General features: G+C 33.6%; 2 protein-coding genes and 1 pseudogene across 2 annotated transcripts; 1 reads left to right on the top strand and 2 right to left on the bottom strand.

Moving 5' to 3' along the window:
• Positions 1–4,628: 4,628 nt before the first annotated feature.
• Positions 4,629–6,889, top strand: LOC120172057 (annotated as a pseudogene).
• A 1,753-nt stretch (positions 6,890–8,642) lies between these two features.
• On the bottom strand, positions 8,643–12,717 carry LOC120172031 (tRNA (adenine(58)-N(1))-methyltransferase catalytic subunit TRMT61A-like). Its single transcript, XM_039179607.1, has 4 exons — positions 12,652–12,717; positions 11,832–12,290; positions 8,991–9,235; positions 8,643–8,925 (listed from the first exon to the last, which is right to left on the bottom strand). Exons 2-4 carry the CDS (start codon positions 12,278–12,280, stop codon positions 8,687–8,689), a joined length of 933 nt encoding a protein of 310 aa, XP_039035538.1. The 5' UTR covers positions 12,281–12,290; positions 12,652–12,717; the 3' UTR covers positions 8,643–8,686.
• A 2,136-nt stretch (positions 12,718–14,853) lies between these two features.
• Positions 14,854–16,986, bottom strand: LOC120172016 (glutaredoxin-like). The gene is made up of 4 exons (XM_039179597.1): positions 16,903–16,986; positions 16,736–16,824; positions 15,150–15,248; positions 14,854–15,050 (listed from the first exon to the last, which is right to left on the bottom strand). The coding sequence occupies exons 1-4, from the start codon at positions 16,956–16,958 to the stop codon at positions 14,971–14,973; spliced, it is 324 nt and encodes a 107-aa protein (XP_039035528.1). The 5' UTR covers positions 16,959–16,986; the 3' UTR covers positions 14,854–14,970.
• Between the last annotated feature and the right edge of the window lie 1,701 nt (positions 16,987–18,687).

Consider the following 18,687-nt stretch of genomic DNA (forward strand, 5'->3'; position numbering starts at 1 on the left):
CATTTTTATATTAATATTGACTTCACATTTTATAATTAATTCAATTTCATCACTCATCAATGTGTGTTGCTTGATTTATTCAATTTTTATTTCCAATTTCATGTTTGTTCAATTTAGTACTTTATATATATATAAAGTATAATGTATATTATATATACATGCATCATATTATCATAACATTCATTATACATATTATATAATATATATATATATATATATATATATATAATATTATAATTGTTTTAATTTTCCCCAGCTTTTGAATTTAATGCAATTCAGTCCATTTTACAATTTTTCCTCACATTTTACAATTTTTATTTGATCCTTTTATTTTGTTTATTGTATTTAAATTTTAATTTGTAATTTCATATTTTTCAATTTAGTCCTTCAAATTATATTTTTATCTGAAATTAACTCATACTTATTTATATTTTTGTAATTTATTTAAAACAAACCCTATAAAATGTAAATCACATAATAAATTTCTTTTCAAATTATGTTCACCAATTTTTAAAATGTATGCAATTTAGTACATTTTTTATATTAATATCAGCTTCACATTTTATAATTAATTAAATTTCATCTTTCATCAATGTGTGTTGCTTAATTTATTCAATTTTTTTATTTCCAATTTCATGTTTCTTCAATTTGATACTTTATTTCCACCAGTTCCGACTCGAGTCATTTTCGAATCGCCATAGCGCAAGTTAAAAACAGTTTTGACTCGAGACGGTTTCAGTCATTTTTACAGGTCGGGTAAGCTTTTTACACCCCTAAACATAGGTAGTATCGATATTCCAAGAACGAGTGTCGATACTTAAGGTATTTGGGCAGTATTTATTGTGAGAAATTTCATCCCAACAACTCTATTAACTCCTACAACGACTCAAACGACTAGAATTGAATGAAAAAATATAGAAACAAGATTATAAGTCATATGTGAAGATAAAAGATGAGAAAGCCAAAACAATTAAATAGAATCAAAAATTCAAGTCAATATTCTCAAATATTCTTTTTTACTTTCAAGAACACTTTCGAACTTTTTTGTTTCATTCTTTTAAGTGCCTTGTTTGTTCTTAGTTCTGCAAACAAATTTTTTAAGAGATTTTTCAAAGTTTTCTATTTGTAATTTCTTCTTGGGAGGGGTTGTACACTTTAGACTTTAGGGTATAAGTCTAAGTTTATTGTGAGGTTACACCTTATCCTGCAAGGTTTAAACAAATTAGTGAATTTGTTGAAATCCTTAGTGTGGAAACTAAGGTAGTGGATGTAAACTTCATTGAAATTGAACTACTCTACAGTTGTTCGTGTCAATTTTTTTTATTTTCTTGCAAAAAGGTTCCATCAATCTTTTTATTGTCAATTCACACCTCTTGGTCATTTCATTAGTTTCATTAACTTAACAATATTTTTATCTCAGATCAAAGATTTTTACTTAAAATTTGAAATCGACCTGAATCGACATTGTTATTCATAAAACTTAACTTGATTTAAACCTAAAATTTAATCTAAAATCAGATCAGATCAAAACATGTCAAATTCACTTAAAATTATTATCTTACATGTTGAATTATGATTTTGATATAATAATAAATTAAAAAAATGATTTTGGACTTATTCGAATTATCAAAATTTTATAAAAAATAATTTAAAACCAAATTAACTTGAAAATATGTTTTAAATATTTTCCAACTTAGTTGAACCTTTTCCAAAATATACTCGATCGTTTTCGCGCTTTGAAGTTGAGTTTCCAAGCTTTTCTGGCTTAAAGGATCAATCTCTTGGCAAAAGGATCGATCCCTTTGAACAAAGGATCGGTCCCTTGGACTCCAGTAGCTTTAGAATCGATCCCTTTACAAAATGGATTGATCCCTCGAGGAAAAAGATCGATGCATGGAGGAAAAGGATCGATTCCTTCACCAAAAGGATCGATCCCTCAATGAAAATGATAGATCCATTTCCCTAAAGGATCGATCATTTCCCTTAAAGATCGTCCATTTCTTACATCAATCAAATTATTTCAAAAAAGATCTATCCCTTTCACCGTAACAACTATAATGTTCCCCAATGGTTCCAAACGGCTAGAATTGACAGAGAAAGTATAAATTGAAGGTCAAAAGTTTCCAAGTTCAACAAGAATCATATTGAATAAACCTACTAGCATCAAAGTTATGCTTTGTGCTTAATTTGTCAAATTCTTTGTTGTAAACACACTTGTGAGTTAAATTGTTTATTTTGCTCAAGTATGTATTGGGTGAGAGCTTAAATTGTGCAAACATATTTCCATTGTGAGGTTTTCTCATTTGTTTGCTTTATTTGTATTTACTCTTGGGGAGAGTGGGTATTCAAAGTTTTGGAGAATAAACCTTGAAGAGCTTGTAAGGTTTCACCTTGTCCTTAAAGGTAAGCAAATCTAATGGATTTGAAAAATCCTTAGTGTGGATGCTAAGCTAGTGGATGTAGACTTTGGTTTAGAAAGTCGAACCACTCTAACTTGTTGTGCAAAAAATTTATAATTCAGTTACTTACACAAAATTTCTTAAAAGACCAATTCATTCATTCTTGGCATATTTTGATTGTTCTTAAGATCTAACAGTTGGTATTGGAGTGGGTCATAATCGACGGTTTAACAACATTGTAAAAATCCTAGAAGCACTCTATCAATTCTCGTCTCATTCAGGAAGATGACTTTGACTTCCAACTCATACTAACTCGAGGACTCACTCCATCTAGAAGCCTCTTTACTTCAATGGTGTCAACTACTCCTATTGGAAGAATATGATGAGTTTGTTCATTCAAGCCACCGATCTTGATGTTTGGGATGCAGTCGTCGACAATTCCCTTTACCCTCCAAGAAACCTATCGGAGTGGACCAATAAAGGCAAGAAGCTTGCATAAGTCAATGCTAAAGCCATGCACATTCTTTTTTCTTTTTTCTTTTTGCACTGGGCCTGGACGAATATAGTAGAGTATCTTCATGCTCTAATACTAAGGAGATATGAGACAAGTTTGAGGTGACCTATGAAGGAACAAGTCAAGTCAAGAAGTCTAAGATTGGTATTCTCACTCTTAACTACGAGAACTTCAAGTGAAGCCTGATACATAAAGACAATATCATATCGGTTCACTTCAATAATCAACGAGTTGAAGAACTTTGGGAAGGTCTATCACAAAGAAGTAGTGAGAAAGATGCTTGCCTCATTGCCTACATCTTAGGAAGGCAAAGCAACCGCCATCGAAGAAGCCAAGAATTTGGAGTTGTACACCCTCAATGAGCTCATCGGATCATTACTCGTTCATGAGATAAGACTCCAAAAGAATAAGGAAGAAAAAGAGATGAAAAAGAAAAAGAATGAGGTAAGAATCGCCTTCAAGTCCACCAATGAGAGTAATCATGACTCAAGCGAAGATGTTGATGAAGATGAAGAGATGGCCAAGCTCTTGAAGAGATTCAAGCGATTCATGTCATCCAAAGAAAAAGAAAGGAATCATGGATCGAAAAAGGAGAAAGATCCCATTATATGTTACAATTGCCAAAGACCGGAACATGTGAAGTATGATTGTCCCCAATTGAAGAAGAATTGATCAAGTAAGCCAAAGAAAAAGGCTTTTGTTGCTACTTAGAGTGATGAGGACATCACCGATGATGAAGATAATGAAGTAGCCAACCTTTTCCTTATGGCCATCCAAGAAGATACAAAGGTATCTTCTAACTCAAATGAATTAAATTCATATTCTTTTGATGAGTTACATAATGCTTATGATGAATTGATTTTGGAATTTGAGACCATCAATTTCAAATATAAGAAAATTATTTCTAAATTTAAAAACAAAAATAATTCTCTTTTGAAAATTAAATTGGATTTTGAAAACAAAAATGAAATTTTGAAAAATGATTTGGAGCTTTCAAAATTGAAAAATGGAAATTTTTAAAAATGGAAAAAAATTATTTAGAAATTAATCTTGTTAGTATGTAGTTGACGGGGTTAGTTTTTTTCTTTTGAATTTTAACATTCATTGAGGTCTTTTTATTGGCAGATCTGGGTGTTGAAATATTTGAAGCTTTAACCTTAAATTTTGTACTCTCGTATTGACTATTGGAATAAGCCGTTTAAATTCAATTAGGTATCTCAGTTTTATTTTGTATTCAATTAGGTATCTCAGTTTTATTTTGTATTCAATCAGGTATCAGTCAATTCCTGAATTTAATCCTGATCTTTCCACTCATTGGTGGTGAGGTCAGCTTTATTTAAGTGGTTAAAGTGGCCTTGTCATCAACTCATGGCAAGCCCAAGGCTCAAAATTTGATTGGACTTTGCCATCCCTTGGTGGCAAAGGTGAGGTCCATTTAATATTTTAAAAAATGGCATATTCCGGGAATTGATTTCCCCTCGGCATTAAGTACAGAAATTTTTAAAATATTACAATTCCAAATGTAAAACGGTAAGGGGCAAAAAGAATGATTTATTATAAAAGAAAAAATTATTAAAATGGAAGTTTAATTCATGGTTTTGGTTATCCAAGCTATTTACCTTTTGAGTTTGTGGTTATGATTCTTTTATTAGTTTCTCAGTTGTGCCTTTCGGAATTTTTGGTGTTGTAGATTTTTGTTGGTGTTTTTTCTTTCAATGGTTCCTACAGCTACTATCTTCTCTGATGATCCAAGATTTGCTCCACCATACTCTACTCTTCCCGAACCATAGAAAGGTTTAATTGATGGTAAAACTGATAATCTCTACTTTTGGATTCTAGAAACCAATGTTACCCAATATGAAAGGCCTACAAGCGCAAAATCTGTTCCAAAGTCTTCTTCTGTGTCTATAAGTTCTCAAATTCAAGTGCATCAATCTTCTGAAGGACATAATGGATATAATCCTAACAAGGAAAATGATCGGCATGAAAGAGGCAACAATGATGTATCAAAACTTGAGTCAGTGTCACATTATAATCAGGTAAATTTTTCTCTGGTTTCCTTAAAGTATTTCACATAATTCTATTGGTTTACTTATTGGTCTCACTTGAAATTCAAAACTAGTACATATGCCTTAACTAGTTTCTTTTTCTTTCTGGTGTTTAAAAGGTTTAGTTTCTGTCTCATTTGATTTTGAAACTTTGATTCTTGATCTTGACACATTATACCTGTAACATATTATATAGACTATCAAAATTCCTGATGTGTGGATTTTTCAAAATTAAAAAAAGTAAAGCAAATCAAGTTGAAATCTATGAATATATGTATTTTATCCTACCTAGGATTAATCTAATGTTCTTAATTTGCAATAGAGTGCAGGTGGTGGACTTGTTCATTCCCTTAATACACCTAATGGGACATATGGCTCTGTGATTGAAGGATCTGCTAGGGGACATGGATTGGTGGTTGAGGGAAGTAATTTGTCTGGTGATGTCTATCGCCGTCAGTATGATAGTCGCAGGTTTCTACTCCATTGCCATGAAACCTATTTCAAAGCAGAATCAAACTGTTACTCAGTAGTTTCAGTTGTGAAGGAATGACCGCTTTTATTATATTCTTGCTGATAGAATTAAAATTTTCTTATCTTGCAGTATGTTGAAGTATTATCACCGATGGATAAACACAGAAGATTGGAGCAGATACTGCGTTCCCAAGAACCAGGATCGAAAATTATATTGTTTTTAGTTCAACCAAGAAGATGTGTGATTAACTGGCTCGCAATCTCAGTCGACATTTCGGAGCTGCTGCTATACATGGAGACAAATCTCAAACTGACAGGGACTATGTGCTGAATCAGTATCGAACCGGGAGGTCACCAGTTCTTGTCGCTACTGATGTTGCTGCTCGGGGATTGGACATTAAAGATATCAAGTAGGTATTTAATGTTTTCTCGGTGACTTCATTACATCTGCTGTGTTAGTTTTTGTATCATGATATTGATTGCATCATTCAACATCTTTCGTAGGGTGGTAATCAACTATGACTTCCCTACTGGAGTTGAAGATTATGTTCATAGGATTGGAAGGATCGGAAGGGCAGGTGCAACTGGATTGGCATATACATTCTTTGCTGATCAGGATTCGAAGCATGCATCAGATTTCATCAAAGTTTTAGGAGCAAACCAGCAGGTGCCTGCAGAACTTCGAGATATGGCTTCACGTGGTGGAGGGATGGGAAGGCCTAGGCGATGGGCTCCCAGTTCTGGTGGCTTTAATGGGGGATGTGCTGGACGTACTGATTCGGGGTTTGGTGGCAGGGACGGTGGAAGGGGTGGTCATGGAATTTCTACCTCATCTTCTAGCTGGCATGATAGAAGCGGAGGACGTGGTTATGATCACGAGTCTCGTGATAGGTAATAAAATGATCTGTACTTTGTTCTTGATTTGTGTCAGTTCTCCCATTATGCATTTTTGCAGTATTTGGATATCGATAGTTGAAAGCAACTTGTTTTAAGTTCACCCTTATTTATAGAATCCTTATTGTTATGCATGAACAGGTATACTCATGGCTTCCATGATAGTTACGATAAGGGACATAGTCGCAGTCGAAGTCCTGCTGGGTGGGGTGATCGCCAAAAATACAGTGGCCGTGACCACAGCCGGAGTCGTAGTGCTGACAGGTATGGTAATGGTCATGGACGCTCCACCTCGGAGTTTCCATGAGGTGACGGTAAAACGTGATCGATCATCCCCACCGAACCATCATGTGCCCCTTAACAATAATGAAAATTCAAGGGAGCCAAGACATTTTATGGATCCACAGGAACCTTCTCGCGAGAGGGACAATTTTGGAAGATCGTGTGGTGATTCTCAGCACGAGCGGGCAAGATCAGGATTTACAAATGTGCCTCGTATAGGTTCCGGCGATGCAAAGGAAGACATGATACCTCCCAATGATCATTGATCTCGTTAACCCGGAAGTTGAGGCACTTGGTTTTTATCGCTGCCTTTATTAGCTTTTTAGCTGACCCTATTCTCATATGTAATGGAATAAAGGGAGGTAGGGTAGTAGGTTGTCCCCAACGTCAGGTTGAGAGCAATTTCCATGGAAGACCTCCGTTATGAATTGCCCTCATTAGGACTCGATCCCACAATCACAAATTTAAGAGACTTGCACTCTACTAACTGAGCTAGATGGACAATTCCTATATTGCTGTCTTTATTGCATGTCTTATTATAAGTAGAGCCCCAAGTTGGCGGCAGTGCATCGGCAAAGGCTTAAAAGCTCCACAAGTTGACATTTAAAGTGGAATTCTCCGTTGATTTATTATACATGACATGGAATTTTTACAAGTGTTTTCAAGAAGGCAAGTAAGCGAAGTTGTAATTTTATGTAATGTAATGTGAGCAAGACAAGACTAGCTTTATTTTTATATAATTTTACCTAGTCTGTTTGTCCAAAATTTCTGATTTTAGATTCAGGTAAATGGGGATATTTAATTTGTTTTTTTCCAACCCTTTGATATCTAATAAGTTATATCTAGAGTAAAAACATATAAATGGTTTCATTGAGTCCTCAAAACCCCCTTTATTATTAAAAGTTGCAAAAGTTATTAAAAGCTACAAAAATTCCTTTAATTATTAAAAGTTGTCAAAATCCCTTCGAATATTAAAAAGTTATCAAAAGCATAAATTATAGTGTTATTTGTGATCTTCTGATTATAAGGACTTTTTTAACTTTGGATTATTTAAAGTTATATAATGATCATTCAATTATTGATATGTTTTAAATTTGTCCTTTTTTGTTAAAGAAATAACATTGGACGTTAATTTGTTGATTTGGATGTGGTAAAATTTGATCTCGAAAGACTATACAACTCAAATGGTTTGAGATCATCTCAGTCAATAATTAATGTTCAGCTTAGAAAGTTATTTTTTTAATGAAAAATGATAAGTTTAAAAAATATGAATAATCTCGTGACCATTTTATAATTTTTGATAGTTGGATTCAACAAAATAATTTCATATAAGAGACAATTTATTCACTTTACCCTTGTTTTTATTAATTTTAAAATTAGACAAATTAAATAAAAGTTGAATATTGATTATAAGTAGGGGCGGATGCAAGATTTCATATTAAGATTGACTTTATAAAATTTTAGAGGATAATAAACTTATAAAATTTTAACAGGACAAAAAGTAAATTATTTATAGAAAACACACAAAAACAATCTAAAATATAAGAAAATTAAAAAAAATCAGGAGTGGTTATCTTTAATTATAAAGTGATATCTCTTAATTTATTAATCCATATACCATACAAAATCTTTCATAAAAAAAATATTATTTTTATCTCTAAAATCACTCAATAAATCAATAAATTTATAAGATGTCGTATCTCAAACATTTTATTGTTATTTATATTTAACGTTGTCTAAAGTTCCATCATAGTTTCATCTCTGTTAATATAATTTTTTATTAAAAAAATCCATGCATATTATCACAGTCAAGAATTTTGTATTAAAGACCGAGAAAAAGAATAATCCACCTTGAACATTTTCTGCCGACCTCTTTCGCCAAAACGACAGCGTTTGATTCCGAATCATATTAAATATATCTTGTAAAATGAGGGTACGATTAGGTAAAATGGAAAATTTCTGACCTTGACTTGACTCAACCCGACCCATAAACAAGACTTGGTAAGAACAATGACCGGTAGTGTGTCTGAGCTAAGAATCAATCGAAATACTAGGATTGCAATTCTCGATATAGTTGTTCATGAGACACACTTACGTCTTGCGAATGTCAAATATCCCGTATGCCCTCGGGTTTCAGCGGATGGCCGAGCCACGACTGCCGGAAAACTTGTGTCATCCCCCACACTTGCTTCACTTGAAGGCTGCCTCCTCTTGCATGGAGGTCCTGCAATGGAACTACCATCTTCGAATTTCGAATGATCCATTTTCCATTCGCGGACTTCATAAGTACGGAGCAGTATTTCAAAGGTCCTTATATCTGCGTTACAAGAAAATTTAATGATGCTTTTAACAGAAAGACTGCTCAAAACTCGAACACATCACCTGTAAAGTCTGATCTAAGAGTTTCACATGAGCGCTGCACTTGTTCGATGCACGGTGAGAAGGAACACAAAGTTCCATCTTGTTTCAACATGTTTCGAGCGGAAGGGATGGCAAGCCAAGGTTGAGGCAGGTCCAGAAATACGGAATCAGCCAACCCGGAAAACTCATCGGGAAATCCCTCACCCTGGATATCTCGGACTCCCACAGTGACTAAATTGCTTATTCCGGTACCTTCAAAGTCCTCTCTGTTAAAGGAGAGAAAAATCATAAATCGACAAGCAATGAGTCTTTGGCAAGGTTCATTCTTAATCTTTCAGTTACATAAACTATTAAAGATCCGATCCGTAAACCTACATAATTTCAAGGCTATGAAGCATCTCAGCAACAGAATGTACATATTTGCAACTCAAATCTTTGAAATCGACCTAGAATTCAAGTTCAACCTAAGCTATTACTAAATCATATTTTGCAACTCAAATCTTTGAAACCAAATTTCTTCGGAACATATTCTCTCAGAAAAGTAACTAGAAAAGATCTGTAAACAGATATTTTGAGACTATGAAGCATCACGACAACAAAATGTGAATCTAGGCATACATCAAAACCCGAAAAGTCTTCTGAAATCATAATTCAAGCTCAATCCAGGCAGTTAATGAAATCTAATATTGCATCACATTGCACTCTCACAAACAAGACTAGTAAAGATCCATAAACCGAGATAATTACGAGACTTCAAAGCATTACAGCATGAATACATCAAAAAAACAAAGACTTCAGAAATAGACATATATTTCATTACTACAAATCTTTTGAACCCAAGATTTAATCAGAATGCACTCTCACAAATGAAACTTTATACAACAACAACAACAAAAAAAACCCTATTCCCATATGCAAGGGGTAAGGGGAAGGTAAGGTAGTAGGCTGCCCTCAACGCCAGGTTGAGAGCAACTTTCGTAGAAGACCTCTGGTAGTCAGAAAATTAAAATAAAGATAAAATGCAATGCATGTGTAAATAAATAAATAAATACACAGTTGAACAGTCTTCATATGTATTCTTCATATGCGCGTATGTAATGAGAAGTAATCCCTGCAATTAATCCCCGCGTAAAAATCTCTGCATATAGACAGAAACGTAAGACCCGCCTAAATTTAAAAAAAGGAAACATGAAGAGAAAGATACACAGAAGTCAACGATAGCAAGCTACGAGAAGAAATAAAGTCAAATGGGTTAAAACCTAAAACTAAGGCAGCAGTACTCCGCTATCTTAGTTCTAAGCCTTCATAAATTCCAATGACAGAAACGTATAAAAAGTAGAAATCATGGAAATTACTACAAAGGCATTTAAAGAAGACAGAGATGATACACCCTCTGGATGTTACCCGCACTACTCGGCTACCCTAGTCTTAAGTCTTCATACTTTCCTATCAGAGGTCATGTCCTCGGTAAGGGTTAAATCCTTCAAATCAGATCTCAAGCAGTCTTCCCACTTCCGCCTTGATCGTCCTCTTCTTCTAGCACCGTCAACTGTAATCGACTCTACCCTCCTGACCGTATCCAACGGTTGACGCCTAAGGACATGTCAAACCACCGTAATCTTCTCTCCCTCAAATTTTCGGATACAGGCACCACCCTTAAGGACATCCTAATAGCAGAGTTTGGTGTCATGTCACACAGAGTTCTACCACATGCCCATCGAAGCATTCTCATTTCTGCGGCCTCCATCCTCCTTACATGATCCTTTTTAATTGCCCAACATTCTGATCCATACTGCAGCGCTGCTCTTATTGTCATTCTATAAAATTTTCCCTTAAGTTTTAGAGGCACATTCTTGTCACACAAAACTCCAGCAGCAACCCTCCACTTTAGTCATCCAACCTTTATACGGTGTGTAACGTCATCATCCACACCCCCATCTTTATGTATCATAGACCTTAGGTACTTGAAACAATCTTTTGAGGGGAGAACATGTCTTTCTATGCATACTTCTACATCTTCATCATTTTGGTTCCCACTGAAGTTTGAACATAAATACTCTGTCTTTTCAATATTGATCCTTAGACCTTTTTCTTCTAGAGTAGTCTTCCAGGTAGTCAGTTTACTATTCAGCTCAGTTTTTGTTTTAGCAACTAGGACAATGTCATCAGCGAAAAGCATACACCATGGAACACCCTCTGGTGTCGCACAATAGATGTCGTCCATAATCAAGGCGAAGATGTAAGGGCTAAGAGCCGACCTCTGGTGGAGTCCGATTTCCACCGGGAATGTCTCGGTGTTGCCAATTGTAGTCCTGACGTATGTAGTAGATCTACAGTACATATCATGAATCGCACGGATATAAGTAGTTGGGATCTGTCTCGTTTCCAAGGTCTTCCAAATCGTATATCAGGAAACACTATCATACGCCTTCTCGAGGTTAATGAACGCCATGTGAAGATCTCTATTTGGTAGAGCGCAAGGCTCTTAACCTTGTGGTCATGGGATCGAGTCTCACGGTGGGCAATTCATAATTCTAACTGCCGGGAGCTCTTCCACGGAAGATGCTCTCAACCTGGCGTTGGGGGCAGCCTACTACCTTACCTCCCCTCATCCCATTACATATGGGAATAGGATCAACTAATGAAACTTTATAATATCCATAAACCAAAATAACTTGAGACAATGAAGCATCAAAGCAATAGAACGTAGAGCTAAGAATACATTAACCTGAATCAAATTCAGAAAATGACTTAGAATTCAAGTTCAACCTAAGCAGTTATCATATCATATTTTGAAACTCAAATCTCCGAAACCGAGATTTCATCACAATGCATTCACAAACAAAAAAAAACAAGGCTTACCTAGCTGAGGCAGCCCTCTGTTCATGGAAATCAAAAGTATACACATGTCCCGTAGGAGCCACAGCCCTTGCAAACGAGGTCGTTAACGACCCACTACCGGTCCCGGATTCAAGAACCAAACAACCAGGAACTACTTCCAAGTACATAACCACGAAGCCAATATCGGCAATATAAAGAATCTGAGTCATGTGACTTAGAACCAAAGTCCATAACTCCGGCGTCGGAGCCAATAGGTATACGAATCCACCTTTGTTGCTGAACACTTTGGACCCGAAAGGCTTCCCGATCCAATCCAAATGCTTAAACACGCCAAATCGATTTTGAAGAACCGAATTCTCACACACTTTAACAGCTTTCATAGTATCATGCTTCTCATAAACAATAACTAAATCTCCTTCTCTAATGCAACGATTGAAAGATATCTTCTTTGAGGAATCCATAAGCAACATCCTTAAAAGACTGAAAAACACATTGAAATTAAGCAACTATGTACATTGTTATCAGGAAATTTTACCACATACCCAAAGTTTCATCAAGAATAAAGAATCACATAAATTACCAGGAAGACCCAAATTCATGAAAATACATACATATATATATATATGTGTGTGTGTGTGTGTTCAAGCCAGATAGAGGGGGAAAATACAATATGAATAATTTCATGGATCGTTCAGCTAGAGAGTTGAGAAAAAAGGCTTACCCTAAAGCACTTAAGAATCAGGAAGTAATATTTGTCAGAGATGAAGAAGAAAGATCATCAAAGCAAGCTAAACCCTGGGGGGGGGGTCGTTCAGCTAGAGAGTTGAGAAAAAAGGCTTACCCTAAAGCACTTAAGAATCAGGAAGTAATATTTGTCAGAGATGAAGAAGAAAGATCATCAAAGCAAGCTAAACCCTGGGGGGGGGTGTTCCGACTTCCGTCGTGAACAAAGTAGGGCTTTTTTTATTATAAATTTTCATGTAGACTTGAAACTCCATCAGAGATGAATCCATCAGATTAAGACCCAATAAGGTTTTTTTTCAGCCTAACCAGGTTTGGGCCTCTGTGTAGTTTCATTGGAATATTATATACATACATACATATAATATATATATATATATATATATATAGATATATATATATATATATATATTATATATATATATTATATATATATATATATATATATATATATATGAAAGATACCTTGTGTAATTTTTTTTTAAAAATTCTACACTTACTAAAATTATTAGATTATTTTATCTATTTTTTTTGCTTGCAAAAACTTTATTTTTAATTTTATATTTTAATCATTTATATATATATTCATTCAATGATCTTAAATTAATGTAAAATTAAAGAAATTTATATAATGAATCTAAATCTTACCTCATATGTATAAATAGAGTTAGATTTGTTGAATTATGTGTAAAAATTTTAAGTTTTACCTCTTTTTAAGATTGTTTGACGAATAAAACTGAATAAAGTTAATAATAAAAAATGAATATATTTTTACGGAAAAATATTATCATCAATTTAAATTTTTTAATTTCATTTCATTTATAATCCTAAAAAATATAATTTTGAGAATTATACTGCGTGTAAGTGAATCTTGAACTCTATGTATAAGGACAGCTGATGAAAAATAACGAATGATTTATTTCAGAACGTTTTAGAAGATTGAGAGTAGCGTTGTTGAGATCAATTGTTTTTTATTACGTAAGAGAAAAGAATTATTTGAGATGGAGTTGAAGGCGGGCGAGGCAAAAGCCTAAAGATTTTTTATGCTCTTGCGGCCCTTCACTTGGATGTGCTTGTGGTTTAACAATCCTTTTCTTTGTTTTCCTCGTGTTTCCAACCCCACTTTTATGCCTATAAAAAACCCCCACCGCTAAATATCTAACCCAAAGATATCTGACATTTTCATACCCTAAAAAAGATGTACCAAAAACATCAATTCCCTTGTTTGCATTGCCACCCACATGACTACACTAGGATGGTATTACCACTTATCTCCGTATTTATTTTTGCTTAAAACACATCTTTAGTTTGGTTTGGATATTTTTGTAGGTTCAACAGATGATAGAGAGCTGCCTGGTCTTCCGGATGAGCAGAGGTGAGTGCGGGGAAGCACTTACCAAGCATGCCAATATTCAACCCACCATCACCCTAACTGGTACTACACCTCTTCCTTTTGTTTTTAGCTTAATCGCTCATTGTATATCATAATCACATGCCAACACCCAACCATTTAGAGCTGTTTCTTTTTGTTTAGCTTAATCTCTCTGTACTCATCATCTTGTTTGAGTTGTTTCGTTTTTGGAAGAATTAATTAAAGAAAAGAAAACCTTCTTTCAAGAGTATTTCCAGGCTTCATCTCCTACACAGTTTAGCAGTGAAGCCAACCAAACTTTGCATTCTTATGATTAGTGTAATTTGTGGAGATTTTTCCAAACTAATGGCTCATTTCAGAAGCTTTGATTCAAATAACAAAAAAGGTCACCAAAAGTCCAATCAATGAATTGGGTGTCACATAAAAGAATGTTCGATTTATCCAAATTTTGACGCATCCAAATATATATACCTAGTGAAGGTATAGGTTCATGTTGTGTGTTTATGACCAACTTTTTCGTGACAAAAGAAACTAACCGGCCATCACATATACATATTTAATACAGATCCAAAGACAAATTATGAATTTTTCGAGTTGATTACTGGCTCAAAGTTTGGACCAAAAGGGGGAAAAAACAATAACGGTCCAACCTGAACATTATGGCATCTAAAGAAGAATTCATGAAGAAACAGATCCAAAGACAAATTATGAATTTTTCGAGTTGATTACTGGCTCAAAGTTTGGACCAAAAGGGGGAAAAAACAATAACGGTCCAACCTGAACATTATGGCATCTAAAGAAGAATTCATGAAGAAAATAGTCACAGCAATGGAACAAACAAGACGTATCTGATATCTGATTCAGCTAAACTTCATATCTCTATTAAAAGCCACTCAAACGGAAATAGTACTAGAAATTAAACCACAATTCATATTCGATACACTGTCTTGTTGTAGTAAGGATTCGACTTAAAGGACAGAATCGACATGAAACTGAACTCGGTATTCATTTATTAGTTTTAGGGTAGATAGGAAGCTGAACTATATTCTAAACGGATGATTTTGCAATAGCACCAGCTTCGGTTAGCAGAGGAACAAGTTTACCTGCCTTGTGCATGTCTGTTGTAGCTGCAAGATATACAAATACAGTAATTAATTAACAGGGATGGTAAGGGGATTTCAATTCCTATATGAATAAAATATGGCAACATAGAGTTTAGGGCATACTGTCACAGCCTCCGATGTGTTTCCCGGCAATGAAAACATTTGGCACAGTTCGTTGCCCAGTCCACTCGGCCAGAGCTGCTTGAATTTCACTTCCATCACCTTGAAAAAAGCAAAACACAAAAGCCAATATTAGTTAAAGTTGAACAAGAAAGTTGCAAATCCGACCGTCAACTCGTATCAACAAATAGAAAATTTTGCAGGGAGCATCTACAGCTACAATCCTGGAGGATGTAAACTGTTCAGTGTATCAATGAGCTGTTTAGTACTGATTCAAGATAATGTACCCAATCATTCAAAATGCCAGAAGAAATTCAATCGGTTTAGAGGCATTCTTTAGAAGACTTCATTAAAGGTAATGGACTTGCATCCCATTATTTTTATAACCAAAACCATACACTCTTGTCGTCCAAATCAACATCTTGAAACATTGGAACCACACAATCGACAACAAAGCTAACTGTGCCGAGCTGAATTATGTCATCTTTCAAAGCTAAACTCGGAATACTAGAGAGAGGGCTTTGTATCCATTGCTAGACGCAATGGAGCCATAGAATTTGATAATGAATGCTACAGATTCTCCTATATTACCATTCAAACTGCCCTTCGAACTCAAGATTACATCCCACATAAAACCCAACTGATGGAGCCATGGAATTTGATTAAAAGAACACTACAGATACTCGTATTGTACTGTTGAACAATCCCTCAAACTAGAGATTCTGTCTCACCCAAAAGAGGGGAAAAACACTAATGGAGCCATGAACTTGAGATTATTTCGGCATAAGAACACAATTAATAATCAGCAAATTATCGACTTCTCGACCAGAAAGCAAGGTTCAGTCAACCAAAAATAAATATAATTGTTTTAAAACACTCAGTCAAACAGTTGAATAAGTTCTACCAAATCCAAGAAAAAGTAAAATACACCCTAGGTTATTGAACTATGCTCAAATGATCATTTTGGTTAATTAACTATTTAAAAGTTACAAAGTGGTCATTTAAATTTATTGAATGATTACAAAATGATCACCAGATTTTATGGAACTGTTACAAAATGATCATTAAATTTACAGAACTATTACAATTATTACCAAAACGATTATTTAAGCATAAGTCAATGACATATGGATTACATAACCTCCACAAAAATCTTAGAACAAATTCTTTAGCTTTTGACGTATCCACTATAGAAGACTTTTGCTAGTTTCCCAACGTTTTAATAGATTAATTTATATATGTTACCTAAAACCAGCAACTTTTTTTCATAGAATATAGCACACAAAAATAAAGCCCCAGAAAACATTGTTTGATTGTAGTGAAAGACATCAATTTCAAGATACCAAGCGGAACCCAATCAAATTAATACTAACAAGAATTAAAGCAATTAAAATTTCATTTCAAATCTTAAATCACGAAACCTGTTTGATTTCACCGCAAACAGAAGAAGCAAAAGCATTGCTTAATTTTAGTGAAGGGACCAACTACATAACGCCAATGAGATTAATAATATCAAAATCCAAGCAATCAAAACTTCATTTCAGATCACACAATTGTTCCAAAAGAATAAAATAAGAAAGAAAACTAACTTTCTTTGTCTAGCTCGATGGCCTTGAAAGAAGCTCCAAGTTGTTGAAGCAACTTCTTCACATCCACACAGAACGGGCAGTACGACTTGCTGCGTCAACACATACGTATAAAATACCAAGAGAAAAGAGAAAAAATTCATACGAACGAGGGATGAGGATACGTATACCTGAAAACGACGGCAGGACTGGCATTAACGATTTCCTCAGCCTTTGGCAAAGCCATTTTTCTCTTCTCAGCCTTTGGAGTAAACGTAAGAGCGTTTGGTTCACGGAATATAAGATTACCAGTAGGAATAAAAGATTACCAGGAATAGAATTACTAGGAATGTTGTATTTTGTGTTTGGTTGGTTTAGCAGGGATGTAAGATTACCGTGTTTGGTTAAAGGAATAAAAGATTATTGGAATGTATATTTAACCAAATTGTCCTTATTATACATTTGTTTTTAACAAGTTGGAAAATATTTATATATATTTTTAAAAAAAAATTAAATTCATAAATTTTTTTACAAAATTAAAATATAAAAAGGTTTAATGAAAGGTTAAAATTTTATTTTAATCCAAACTTCATATATAATTAAATATAAAATTTTAATTATAGATTTTTTTGTAAATCTAAAATAGTTTAAGGATAAATTTGTAATTTAACATTCGTAGAATTTTTATTATTCAATGACAGAATAAGAATATTTTTGAAAAAAAAATTAAGAGCATTTTAGTCCAAAACGTCGGTAATCCAACAATACCTAAGGAAATAGAGGTAATGACATTCTCGGTAATGACATTCTCGGTAATATACTCCAAAAAATCCACTATTGGTAATGTAAGATTACCGGGAATGACATTCTCGGCCAACCAAACGAAAGAATATGGATTTTATTTTTATGGAAATCTTACATTCTTCCAACCAAATACACCTTAAAATAAAATTGGAAATGAGAGAGAAAAGAGGCGTGGATTTCGTGAGAAATCTAAAATATTAATATATTTTTTAATATTATCGGAAGAATACTATCTAAAATATTTTTTACAGAAAATATTAATATCATATATTGCTTAAAATATTTTTTTCTATCGAAAATATTTCGATAAAATATTTTTTTAATTTTATATTAAGATATCGTATAACTAAACTTCCCGAAAAAGAAGTGACGAAGAAGAATATAGGTTTTCCAAAACGATCTGAACCATTGATTTGATTCAGGCCCTTTCGGATTTAGGCCACGAATTGTTTCTGCTTTTTTTCCAATTAATTAATAATTTTCTTTTGATTGGATAAACATTAACCGGAAACAAATATTCGAGGTCAAATTCTTTTATCGTGGTATTACTTTAAGTTAGTCGTTCTTAGTTTATGTATTTTTTTAAAAAACTTAAATTTTTAAATTCGATTTTAATTTAAATAATAAGTGTTAATATATATATCCTATATATATTTTTTTGAAATAGAAGACATCAAATCAATCATTTAAACACGAATAGTTTTATAGTACAAAAGTTTTGATATATCTTTTGAAATGAGTGATATAAAGTCCGACAATGAAATTTGATATTAGTCAAGGACAGATATTTTCCCAATCAGTTGGCCATCGTATTATATGTTCTCTAATTTATGTTCAACAATGAAATTTGTATTATATGTTCTCTAATTTATGTTCAACAATGAAATTTGTATTATATGTAAGTTTTAAATTTGTTTTATGTTCTCTAATTTAAGTATTTTAAGTTTTTATAATTTAATCATATTTTTTGTACTATTTAAGTTAGAATTAATGTTTTAAAAAGGAAAAAAAATTAAACAAAATTGGGTTAAGTATTTGAGTTAAGATTGACGAGTTGCCGTTGATATTTAATTAATTTAAATTTAAGTTTTAATCATTGTCATAGTCATTTTTTATGAAAAAATAAAATTTCAAATAATTATGACTTTATGGTTCAAAACATTGATATTTTT

Source organism: Hibiscus syriacus, unplaced genomic scaffold (assembly GCF_006381635.1).
Source record: "Hibiscus syriacus cultivar Baekdansim isolate YM2019G1 unplaced genomic scaffold, ASM638163v2 tig00111841_pilon, whole genome shotgun sequence".
NCBI classification, from domain to species: domain Eukaryota; kingdom Viridiplantae; phylum Streptophyta; class Magnoliopsida; order Malvales; family Malvaceae; genus Hibiscus; species Hibiscus syriacus.